The sequence below is a fragment of the Danio rerio genome, chromosome 18 (assembly GCF_052040795.2).
Source record: "Danio rerio strain M-AB ecotype USA chromosome 18, GRCz13ab, whole genome shotgun sequence".
NCBI lineage: Eukaryota > Metazoa > Chordata > Actinopteri > Cypriniformes > Danionidae > Danio > Danio rerio.
Genome location: NC_141038.1, coordinates 23,783,652 through 23,797,299, shown reverse-complemented (window position 1 = coordinate 23,797,299; position 13,648 = coordinate 23,783,652). Strand labels below are relative to the sequence as shown.

General features: G+C 34.5%; 1 protein-coding gene across 11 annotated transcripts in view; it reads right to left on the bottom strand.

Annotated features, from left to right (window-relative positions):
* The window catches only part of ripor1 (RHO family interacting cell polarization regulator 1), a 133,679-nt gene that overhangs the window by 7,435 nt on the left and 112,596 nt on the right, over window positions 1-13,648 (bottom strand). For all 11 annotated transcript variants that reach the window (XM_087292372.1, XM_087292365.1, XM_087292368.1 and 8 more), the window contains 6 exon segments: window positions 8,305-8,450; window positions 7,341-7,503; window positions 5,311-5,446; window positions 5,004-5,165; window positions 2,167-2,325; window positions 38-234 (listed from right to left, as the gene is read on the bottom strand). In XM_087292372.1, the coding sequence (XP_087148498.1) occupies window positions 38-234; window positions 2,167-2,325; window positions 5,004-5,165; window positions 5,311-5,446; window positions 7,341-7,503; window positions 8,305-8,450 (963 nt within the window).

Genomic DNA, 13,648 nt, shown 5'->3' with positions numbered 1-13,648 from the left:
CAAAAACCCAAAAGAAAGAGTCAGCGGCTCCACTTACCCTCTCCCTGTGCCGGGTCTGGTCTGCTAGACTCCTCAGCAGGGAACTGGCGGCGCTGCACACTTTCCCTCTCGGGTCCCGGAGCAGCAGACTGACCGCCCGCAGACCCTCTCTCTTCAGACTGCACTCCGGGGGCTTCTTCAAGCACTTGATCAGAACATCCTGATCACCAGACTGCAGACACTGAACCAGCCACACTGCAGGAGCAAGAGGAGAACACCGACATTACACACTTTTACATAAAAAAATTGCTTAAAACTTTTGCAAAATTTCTAAATGTTGCTTTAAAATGTATTGAGTGTTTACATGAACTGAGTGCTATGCAAGTAAAAAAATCCCCAAATCATGGTGACAGATATAGGTAGGTTTATTTATATTACAGTCGAGGTATTAGCCATTATTTTTATTAATGGCAAAGAAAGCCCTTTATACTTGGGAGCTGTCACGAATGGAAAGTTATACCACACAATTTTGCAGAGGAATTGTGGATTTAGACTTTTCAGATGTACTTTTTTAGATTAGCACTGCTGTATCTGTTCAAGTGGCCTGGTTTACAGAAGAAAACACACATACAAAAAAGACAAATCTTAACAAAATGATCATGTGACTTTCTAATGTTTATTTCCATTGCATCTTTACTAAATCATTTTTCATACTAAGCACCTACCTCATGCAAGTGCCATTTTATTAGATTTTTTGTTTGTGATATACGGCTGTTTTTTTCAATTCGCAATCTGTGTAAATTTGAAGAGCAATGGACACATAGCTACTAATGAAACAGATACACAGCAGAGTAAAACAGGAGGTGGGGGAGCAGACGAAACCACAACCACAAAGAGGTGATAACAGGGGCGTTCTTAATGCTCCATGTTACTTTTACATAATCACTGTTGCAAATGAATGTTTAAGGAGAAACGCCTAGTCCATTGTGCTTATGGGCCATTACAGCTACTTCACAACAATCTGCAGCTGCTAAACAGAAGTGACCAGACTTTGCCCATTTTCAGTGGGAGTTCTGCATTTCTGATGATGTGATCGTATTCTAGTTTTTTGGTTTTGTTTGCTGCAGTTAATCACATTTGATCCCATTTTCAAAGGATTTCTCAACATGTCCCAGAAGGAAAAGTTTGTTTGGAAATGAAAAACAGGTTGACGTCAAAACCCAACAGCAGGCAGACGTCAATGTCTAACTTCAGGCAATCGTTGCTTTGGTCACTTTCCAACGCAATCTAAAAACAACAAAATATGAACGTCTAATGATGGTACAACTTGGCATTGTGTGGACGTTACCACTATTACATCTATCAGATTTTGGATTTTAACACATACTTGACAAATAAATGTCAGTATTTGACGTCAATATGATGTTGGTTTATTTATACATGCAAGAAAGGTTATTAAATTTCAATATAAGAGTTTTATTTATGATAAATATCTTTATAATTTAGATAAAAGTTTTTAACGTTTTTAAGAACATACATATAAATATACATTACATGAACTAATACATTATAACATCTATGATTAAATAGTACTTGAATACTAATGTTTAAAACATCTATCAAATGAAAAATTTAAGTCTCTTATTAGTGTCTTACCCAAGCTACTTTTACTTTATGACCAATAGAGTAAATATTGTGGAAATACTGTGAAATATTAGTACAGTTTAAAAAACCTTTAACCTATTTTATATTTATGTCTTTATAATTTATGGTACTCAATAGCAGCATTTTTTTTTTTAAATCTTTCTTTATGTTCAAAAAGAAAAAAAGGGAAGGTAGGGTACCACTTGAGAGAGAGTAAATAGTCAGTAAATGTTCGTTTTAAGGAACACTATCCCATTAGGTGTCAAATACATTCAAAAAGACGATGATAGTTAAGAATTAAAATTCAAATAAAAATTCCAATTTTGGATAAATGTTTAAAAATAAATAAAAAGACAAAGGAATTACAATGACTAAAAATAAATAAACAAATGAATGAATAAAAGTACAAGAATTAAGAAAATTGTGTATACAAATTCATTTATACAATGTTATGATGCAAATAAGAAACTCCTTGCTTGTTTGTTACTGTGCCGTAAACTGCTGTCCATATGAAATGCCTCTTTTTATGGCTCTCTTATCTACCTTCTTCAGCCAGCTCAGGAATGTGTGTGTCCAAGTCATTCACTCCCTCTGCCTCCAGGTAGCTCCAAAATTGGAAAAGGGTGAGACTCTCTTTGGATGTTCCTCCTGCACGCCTGGGCAGCTTCCTCTCCAGGATCCTCTCCAGCAGACGCAGAAAAACTAACAACACAGACGGTTAAATGCAGGGATGACAGCTTTCCAATTAATCGTTAACCTTAATAATGCATAATGTGGCACACTGTCAGGATGTGCAAATAACACTCAAAACACTCAAAAGAATGTTGTTTCTCTGTAAATATAAGGGTAGGACTTTAAAAAGAATCAATGATTGACCATTTAATAACTAAATTTAATGATCAATATAGAACATGTCAAAAGCGTTGTCTCAGATGTTCACATTGTGCAGGGTTTCTTAAATTTAAGATATTTTAAGACCATTATGAATTACATTTCAGACTTACAGGGCTTAATGTTAAGGTTTTTTTTTTTTTAATAACCCAGCTGGAAAAGATTTTCACTTGCCCTATCAAAATGGATCATAATTTAATACATTTAATAATACAATAATAACAATTTAATAATAAAAATCTAGGTCAGGTCAGGATCTTCAGCAGTAAATAAATGGAAAACTTTTAAACAAATGTTACTGTAAATTTAATAAAAAGTTAAAAAGTTTTATTGAGATGGATTGTTGGTGATTGTATGGGTGTTAATAGACAAAGGAACAAAGGAAAATTAAGACCTGATAAAAAAAAGAAAAAAAAAAAAAGACATACAACACTTTTTAAGGCCTAAAATTGAGCTTTTGAGATTTAAGACTTTTTAAGACCCTGAGGACAACCTGTGTGTGCGTCCATGTGAGTGAGTAAATAGCCTTTGTTATTGTGCATATGTGAAAAGCTCAATGTTTACTTATTACAAGGTGCATACAGTCTATGTATTTTTATACGTAAATGTGTGTTAATATATAGTTATTCGGTTTTTATATTAATTTCAGCATTATTATTCACTATTATGCAAATGTTTACATGATTTATTTACAATAGACTTTGTACTGTACATCTTCTGTCTTTTAGCAGATATATCATAAAGAGACTTATTATGTTTACCAAACAACTGGATTGTATTTGTATTGTAAACCTTAAATAAGTTAAAAAGTTAGTTTTTATTTCATGTTTACATTTTTAGTTATTATATTTTCAAAATCAATTTGCATCAGTTCTGCATAAAATAAAGATTTTTATGCTAGACGATTCTAAACAGAAATAGCAAAGATTCTGTCTGGCCCTACTCATTAGTTATTAAAATTGCAATGAAGTTATTACCTCACTTGTACCTTACATGGATAACATTTCAATATAGGGTATACTACCGGTGAACGGTTCTTGTGACTTTTTTCAATTTTATACAGTTCCTTTTACAGCATCAATGTTGTAATGTAATTAAAATACTATCAGTTAAATCGACTTCAACATTCATTTTGTTGTTTAAGCGTAAAAGGAGATGAAAAGCTGTTTACATGCACACGCTCGTCAGGATCAGCAGGCGAGTGCAGAAGCACCATTAAAAATACTGGAGTAAAATAAATGTTCATATTTTAAAGACATGGCGGGGGGAAATGGAATTTAATGCAGTGCTTCTTAAATGATCCCACTTTATACCTTATATCAATCAGGCAGTGGAGATCGCTGATTTTTAAAGAAAACAGACCTTAACCACATACAATTCACCGGAAGCGCTTGACCCAGGTTACTGCAAGATTGAGTGAGATAATTGCTAATTATTTTTTTAATAAGATAATTAAACATTTGATAATGCTGTCCACAGTGGAACAGTGGCACGACACAGAGGTTATCTAGAGGTTTTACCAACCCAAATTTAAGGTTTTAAAGTAATATAAATGAAATATAAGATTCTTATCACAATTGCATTTATAAAAATGAGACAAATGAAAGAAAAAGAAAAGGACTACAACCAAAATTAATATATAAAAAAGTACTGTTGAAGCATTTTAGTGAGTATTAGAAGTTGCCTAACATGAACAGAAGAAAAAGAGACATTTTTAAGTATTTAAGACCCAGAACACAATAGTTCTGTGATTGTAAAACTCAAAACACAAAATCTGTATTTGCCGTAAAACTAAGAACAATATTAACATCCATGCTAAACTGACCATCGATGAGGTGTAAAGATTATGTGATGGACATTTTATAATATTGATGATCATAAATTGATGATTGACAATTATATATTGATGATTGATTAAGGTTAGTAAAGATCAAATGCATTATAATCAAAGGTCTATTACAGCCATCTGTAATCTGCAAAGAAATTCTTATCTAAAACTTTGCACACTGTCTTTAAAAATGCCTGTGAGTTCATCCTTGGGAATCTTTTGCTCACAGAGGCCGTCTGTGAGTAAACTGGTCATTCTCCAGAGAATTAAAGCAACTAAAAGACAAATTTTTTCTGACTTTATTCAATTTCAGTCTTCATATTAAAATATATTCCTTGTGAACATAAAGAAAATTATTTGCCATTACAATTACAAAGATTATTGGCAAATCAATCAATAATAGATTAAGCACTACCATTAAACCACAATATGATTTAGTCTACAGAAATGCAGACGCTTTTAATTACACCCGGTGTCATCAAAATCAATGACTAGCAGGAGATTAAAAACCTTCAGGAGGTGAAATACAGGAAGTTATGAGTAAGGTTGTAATTCATGTTGATTAATGGATTGTGGAGCCTTTTTAATCTAGAAATCAATCCCCCATTTTAGGGCTTGTTCATGCATTCACACAGACACACACACACACACACACATTTACCTGCATCAGTGAAGCCGGCTCCTCTCTCAGGGAGTCTGCTAGCGTAAGCATCACTGAGCGCCTGTAAGAAGGCCTCAGCGGAGGAGCTGTAGACGCCGCAGCCATCCGTACACTGACGCCACAGCAACACGGCCCCCTGACACTGATCTAACTGAGGAACAACTGCACCAGGAAAACAATGATCTCATGTAAGAACTGTGAGAAAACAGTATATGCACATTTGCAGGGAAATAAGAGTGCTGGTATGTCTGAAACACCACAGATAAAGATTGAAATAATGTAGTGGTTTGATATGAAAGGGTCTCACCTTCTTCTGGTTGGACGTCTGCACCCCTCGAGTCCTTCACGGCCCACCGTATGAGCTCCAGAACTCTTGCTTCTCTGAGAAGTCGGTCTAGAGCATACATTTCTCCACAGCGCAGAGGCCCAAAGGTGCCTAATCTCTGTTAATAAGAGCACAAGACAATATCTGAATGTGGGTGAACAGGCAGATAAAAGAAACGCAAGACATTAGTATCCAATCTAATGAAAACAATGCAGAAGAATGCAGTACTATCTAGTTCAGGGGTATGGAACCTATAGTTCGGGAGCCACATGTGGCTCTTTGACCAAAAATATGTGGCTCTCCAGCTGTCTCCCTTTAATATAAAATTGAAACGGTCCCTAAAAATCTGTTTCCTATTAAAAATCCAATTAAAATGAATTTATATTGTATATATTTTACAGCAAAATGAGTAAGAATAAAATAACATTTCAACCAATGCACATGTGCGGAGCTGTGGTGTAACTTGAATCATGACACCAATAAAAGTCATGTCACTTACATTTCTATGGTAACCTTGCGCATGTAAATTCAAACAACATTCATGAGTGTTGATGGTGAAAAGAAAAAAAATCTATAAATGATCCTTTCTTAATTGAGCCTTGCTCAATGTGATGCTTTATATATACCCCCAACGGCTCTTTAAAAAAATGCATTTGCCAAAAAAATCTGAAATGGCTCTTTGCTGAAAAAAAGATTCTAGACCCCAGATCTAGATCATGCAAAATATATCTAACCCACGACAAAAGTAAAAAGCTTGAATTACTATTACTTTGATTTGTATTTTTTATATTTAACTTGACATTGTTCTATATAATTATTGTATGCAATACTTCTATTTTTTTAAGTAATACTTCTGTTGGCTATAATGTATTTTCACATTTTAACATAAAAAGAAAAAGAACGATGTAACCAAAATGTCTTGAATAAAAAATATATTAAAAAGGTTTTAAAATTGTGACGTTGTCTAATATACTTCATTGGTAGGTTATAATGTTTTACAAATCTGTTTAATGTAATTGAAAAATATTTTGAAAATTAATACAGTAAGATAGCATTAGTTTAGACAGAATATAGTAAAACAGCAATATTTTGAAATATTACTATGTTGTAAAATAACTTTATATATTATATTATATTATATTATATTATATTATATTATTCATTCAATTGTTTTCTTTTCGGCTAAGTCCCTTAATTAATCTGTGGTTGACACGGCAGAATGAACCGCCAACTTATCCAGCATATGTTTTACACAGCAGATGCCCTTCCAGCTGCAACCCATCACTGGGAAACAACCATACACTTTCTTTCACACATATACTACGGACAATTTTAGCTTTCCCAATTCACCTATAGCGCAAATTCTTTGGACTGTGGGGGAAACCGGGGCACCTGGAGAAAACCAACATAAACATGAGGAGAACATGCAAACTCCACACAGAAACTGCCAACTGACCCACCTGAGGCTCGAACCAGAAACCTTCTTGCTGTGAGGCAACAGTGTTAACCACTGCGCCACCACATCACCCTATATTATATTATATTATATTATATTATATTATATTATATCAATTTACATTTTTCCACACCTTCAGAAAATGTATTATTATTAGTAGTATTAAGAATAACAGTAAAATTAATCATAACTATTTTTATCATTTATATTTCTAGGTAAAATGACTAAACTAATGCTTATGATTTTAGTTGGTTCCACAGAGCTTTGATTTTGGCAGAAAACTTCAGGAAAACTGCCATTCTGAAACACTTCTCTTTTGCAATCCTTGAAAGTTTTTAACATTTATATATTTTTAAAACGTATGAACATTTACATGTATTTATGTATGTATTATATCATCTTTGCATCAAATTACAAAAATAAAACATATTTTCATATTTAACACAAATGGAAAAAGAACAAAATTTTTGACACATTCTGAATATTTCATGTTTTAACACATGCGTGTGAGAACAAATGTCTATGAAGTACTCCAAGACAACGACAATACACTGACCAGCAGCTGTGAGCTGCAGTACTTGAGATGAACCAGCAGGGTGTAATCTAGAGCTGGGCAATTTGTACTAATAGGACCAGAAGGAGTGTCCCAACATCTGGCCTCACAGCCCTCGTCCTCTCCTGCACTCTCCACAGCTGCGGGACGCTCCTTAGTGCTGCTTCTATCACAACACACACAAACAAAACAAATGTCAGAGAAAAGGAAAGCAATAGGGCAACGCAAAAAATATATTTACAGAAAAAGAAATTTAGCATTTACTCTTCAAGACACTAGGTGGCAGTAGAGTCACGTAGAAAATATTTATTTTGACTGGAAATGTTGGCTAAACGTGATTAGAATCAACACAGGGTAGAAAATATCTATGGCTATTTGTTAACAGATTTTCTGTCTTCAGTCACTGACCTTTACCAAAATAGAACCAAAAATAACAAAATACCAACAATTTAGTCCTGCTTTTTAAAATAGTTTGGATAAAACCAGACTACAAACACATCATGTATAAACTGTACCTATAAGCTCCAGCAATAGGTCAAATATACCTATACAATGCCTTTATGTCCCCCTGTCATTTGTGCACTGCTTATGTTTCAGCGCTCCCATGTTGCTAGGCAACTTCTTTCACCCAGAGATTGTGGTAATCAGTTTGAGTCACAATGGATAAAAGGTCGCAATTTATGAATGGCATGAAACAGGTATTAGAGGCAGTAAACGCCATGAGTGATGATGAATATGAGGGGTGAGTGTTGTGTCCTGAGTTTGTGCTCAGTATCAGAGTATCAGTATCTAGACATTATACTTTAGAAAGACAGTGGTATAATACAGTGACATCATATATTTTATATATTTTTCGCCATATGAAAGCATAAAAAGCATAAAAACAGCTGGTGGATTTAGGTATATAATACATCTGACCGATCTAGTGTTAAAAACAGCACTTGACAGCAGATTCTCCAGTTCTGACCTGTCTGTCACACTCTGTTTCTCTCCATCTTCCTCCTCCTCCTCCTCCTCTTCTTCCTCCAGGTCTGATGTGTTGAGGAAGTCAAAGCTTTCCAGAGCCGTTTCAACTGTCAAACTGACACTGGAGGAGCGACTGCGACTCCGCGTCTGCAGGTAAACAAACAGAACAGTAATCTATCATTCCCTTAGTCTTCCATATAATGTCAAATGAAACAATCATGATCATTTGATAAATTTTACACTTCAAGATCAATAGTCAACACCAAAAATTTGAAACAGAAACCCCACCAGAAAAATAGATTAATAATAGTTGATCAGGGTGAGCAAGGAACAAGATCATTTGCAGTATATATTTGTAATTTGAGGTAACAAACACACGTAGACTGCAGAGTATTTTGTTAAACACACATTTAAGCATATTATCATATCACTTAGCTTTTTTAATGTGATTTTTCTGGAGTAAAAGAATCGCAATATACTTTATTAAACATCATCTGTATAAGTGGAGATTGATTAATTATTTGCCGTGTTTTCATTTACATTATCAATTCAAAATACAACACAATAGATCTCTGTCAGTTTCTTTTGTCGAGATAAATTAAAATTTAGCATGTATTTTATTTCAGGTTACTCTATCTGGTGGTTTGAATTAGATATCTCACTCACTCCTACTAAAATAAACCTATCTACCACCTAAGCCAAAAAGATTTAGCAAGGCATCTACTCCGTTTGTTAAAATATTTCAATACGATTTTTTATTATTTTAGTATGATTTTTTCCCCAAGTATTTTTGTTCCAGAGTACATCATGCTCTGTGTGTGTGTGTGTGAGAGAGAGAGAAAGAGAGAGAGCTAGAGCAAGCACTGAAAGATACATCAGATTAGAGCTAAGCTCATTAATATTCATGACCATTTCAAATATGGTCAATAAGGAACTTTGATTGTAAGGATATTTTATGAAGTAATAAATAAGCATATTAAACAATTTGTGGAGAATTTCTGAGTTTACCTAAGCCACATAACTACTATGTATATATCAGAGAACAATTTATCTTATTAAATGAATGCAGTATATGGCACCTTAAGGTCTGTGCTGCACTCCCTTACAGTAAATTACCACAAAAACAATAATGTACTTACAATGGAATTTTACAGTTCCTAAAGTATAGCCAGAGCAGCACAGTGGCACAGTTCAAGCCCCGGCTGGGTCAGTTGGCATTTCTGTGTGGAATTTGCATGTTCTCCCTGTGTTCACGTGGGTTTCTTCAGGTGCTACGAGTGCTTCCCCCCCAAGTCCAAAAACATGAGGTATAGGTGAATTGAATGAGCTAAACTGTACATAGTGTATGTGTGTGAATGAGTGCGTATGGATGTTTTCTAGTGATGGATTGCAGCTGGAAGGGCATCCGCTGCGTAAATTAAATGCTGGATAAATTGGCGGTTCTTTCTGCTGTGGCAACCCCAGATTAATAAAGGGACTAAGTCAAAAAGAAAATGAATGAATGAATGAATGAATGAATGAATGAATGAATGAATGAATGAATGAATGAATGAAAGAAAGTATAGCCACAAAAGGCTACTGTGATATAATCGCTAACTAACCTTGTCTATGAAAGTAACACCTAGTCTTTCTTCTGAAACTCCCACTCCACCTTTACAAGTAAAGTGCAATACTGCAAAGGCAGTGTTTGCTTTTTACAAACTGTGGAACAATTATATCTGTTAATCAACAACCTGACAAAAACACTGTCAATAACAGTTTCCTTTATAAAACCCTGGAACATTCAAAAGGCCAGTTCTGGAAAAAGACACACTGTTTAGTCTGTGACTAAGCAGGATGAAGCGGTTAATAATGAAAGCATAGGGTGAGTCTTTGAGGAACTCTATTGTTCTATAGATGAAGACCAAAGCCTTTGGACCCAAACCCGGATCTAAGACTTTGATGGTTATCAAGGGTCTTGCATTTTAGAAACACCCAAAGGCTTCTGCACCCAAAACAAAAGGAATTTAATATATCAGGAAGAGCTACGCCCGGAATCAGTGAAGCCCTCCTGTATGCTGGACAGGACAGAACAGGACTTCACTTTCAACTTCCTTGACCTTCTCCAACTCATAAAAGCGTTCAAATACTGATCCGATATGGCGATTTAGATTTATCTTACCAGTGGTGAAGGCAGAGGTGCATACTAAGTCAAAGAGGCACAACAGATGGGTCACGTTAAAGTAATACAAATACCATGTGGTGTCTAACTATCAAATTATACTAATAAACAAATCCCTACAACGCAAGTGCGTCATACAATATGCATACACATCTTGCATGCTATACAGTGGTCAACATTGGAAGTGGAAAACCTTTTATCAAAGTTGTCCTAAATTTATTGATCAACACTCATTCTTGTCTTAGGATAATTTCAATAATCTTTTTTGATCCACTTCAAATGTTGACTACTGTATACATTACTGTAGACTACTGTAAATATGTATTCTTATACACACACATACCTTTTGGTTTACAAGAAAGTGTGTATAATTACTAACTTACATATTATTATTAATGTGTGTTAGACACATAGTCTTAGAAAGAAAGATTTACAGATAGGTAGACTTTTTTTTCTCTCCAGAAAATAAACAAAACAAAATAAAAATGTCAAAATTGAAAATTAGGGTTATTCCACTAATTACCATTTTTTGTTATAATTCTGAATTTAATATTTTCTATTGTATTGCCTACAAATAAATACAAATAATAAAAATGTAACAATGGGACTTTATTTTTAAATCTGGATGTCAGGAGAGTTTTAATCAACCTTAGAATTAATGTACCCTCGAAGGCACAAAAACTATTTTATAACAGAAAAAAAAGTGAGAGAATAAGAATCAACCAATAGAATTACACAAAAACACATAATAGAATCACGCCACTGACTAGAAGTTGCACTGACAAGTCGACTAATCGACTTTGATGCTCTGCTGTGATGCTTTTTGATTGACGTCGAATAGTCGCTCTGCACAGATCACGTGTTTTTTGACCTGGCATGACAGCTTTACAAACTAAGGTGGTTCACTGAATGAAACTGCCCTCGGACTATTTGAAGTTATTTTATAATGTTATTTTTCTTATGGCAGCATCAAAGATTCACATGAACCTTGTGTGAACTTTCACAAACTCCAGTGTGTGTAAACATTATCCCCAGTGAACGCGGCAAAAATGTGCAGTGAGGAGAATTCGGATAACTAAGATGAGCCAGTGAACGCCTGACTTGAGCAGGATTTGAGCAGCTTTCAAGCGTGTACCATCATAGTGGTAAAACATGCTTATGAGCAAATCTCCAACAGTGTAGTAAAGCTTAACGTTATAGCCTTTGTCTTTTTTGGGTTATCAATAACTTAACATGAATCTGTGTGCTGAGGACGTATGTATTATTTCAGCACTAAAATATCTGTTATTGTTACCAGGGATTGGCACAAATACATTGTAATGTATTTTACATTAAAATACTAAATGCCTCAGTTTTACATGTATCAAAATAAACTACAAAATACAGCAGCCACAACAAGTATCCAAATAAAATACTGTATTTTGTATTTTAAAAAATACTACCAAATACTTTTACAAGGAAGCATAACTTTTCTTCGCAACCTTCAATCAACAGGCATATTTGATCAATCTCTTCACCATTAAAGGTCACCATTACTGACTTTCTTTTATTTTAGCATAATTTTGTAAGTTTATACAGAAAGTCCTGTCTTAAAGATGATCTCTTTAATCATTGTGAAAACAGTGTTTTTAATAAGTATTATTAAATATTTGTGTCTCATATACTGTATTGTGCCAAGTTGACATTTTGTCTTTGACTGTACTCTGCATCTGCACTGCAGATCATCTAACGGCATTTGAAACAGCCAATGAAGTATTGAAGGAATTGCCACTGTAGAACTTATTTGTATGTTGTTTATTCTATTTTCTTGTCATCTACATCAGCAATCAATCCAAAACTATCATTTTTAGTACAGAAAGTATCAATCTGAGGCCGCATTTTTATGATGTCGTCATGTAGACAAGAGACTAAATACAAGACACCAAAGTATTTTGATACAAAATGTTAACCCATTTAAATAAACCCCATAAAATACTAATTACAAAATACTATTTTGTATTTGAAATTTGTATTTGAAATACATACATCATAAATACTGTCCATTCCTGATTGTTTTATTCTTAGGAGAATGTGCACTGATCAATGTGTTGACTGTTAGCAGCAAAATTAGCCTAGGCGCTAATGTCGCATTATTGACGAAATGAAAGTGTTGACAGTGCATATGTTTTGCAGTAAAACTAATCATTGGTAATGCTGCAATGTTTTTGCAACATGTTATGAGCTGTCAAACAGCATGTGTATATATTCCCTGCAAATAAATCGCAAATTGTGGCATGTTGCAAAGCCTTTGCATCTTGTGTTTTATTAGCCCCTTTCACACATACAGACCTTTCCGGAAAATTACCAGCAATTTTCCAGAAAGTTCTGTATGTGTGAACAGGCCCTTTTTGATAATACTGGTAAATTCAGCAATTTTCCGGAAAGAGAAGTTGTAGCATTACCGGTAATTTGCCGAAATGCTGCGCCGGGTGAAAGCAGAAGGAAAATTGCCGGAAAGAGCTTGTTCACGTCTAACGTCTAGAACGCGCTGACGTGAGACATCTACTTTAGCCAATCAGAACACTCAGGCACATTCACATCCACGCTGTTTATAAAAAATAAAAGCCTTTGAATATTTTTCCAGACACATTTAGTTACTAGATGTTATTCAGATAACGTTTCTATGTTCCTTCTTAATGCCAACTGTGTAAAAATTATCGTTAAAATGCTTATGATAAACTGTTGTTTGTTTATCTTCAAGCTCTGCTTCAGTTTCTTGACGAGTGAGGGAGGAAGCCAACACACACACATTATGAATATCTCCACATGTGAAAGTGTTCCTCCATATGTTTTAATATAAGTTGTTCACAATACTTATCCATCCACAGAATTTGTAATGTCGTCAAGTGTGTCAACATTTAGCTGCAGTTTGCGTTTCTGCCTTTGGATGTCTCGCAAAGAAGCTGCATGAATGCTAAAGCTTTAAATAAAAGTGAAACCATCAAGAAAAGGCTGACCCCTTCTAGGTTTACAAATGCAAACGTTGCTGTTTTCAGGTCTTTTCTGGTTAATGATGTCAGAATTTACCTGTATTTTGGAATGGATGTGTGAATGGTCTTTTCCGGAAAATTTACGGAACGTCTGTGTGAACACTTTTTTTATGAATTTACTGTCAAGTAGTTATGGATATTTTCCATATATTTAC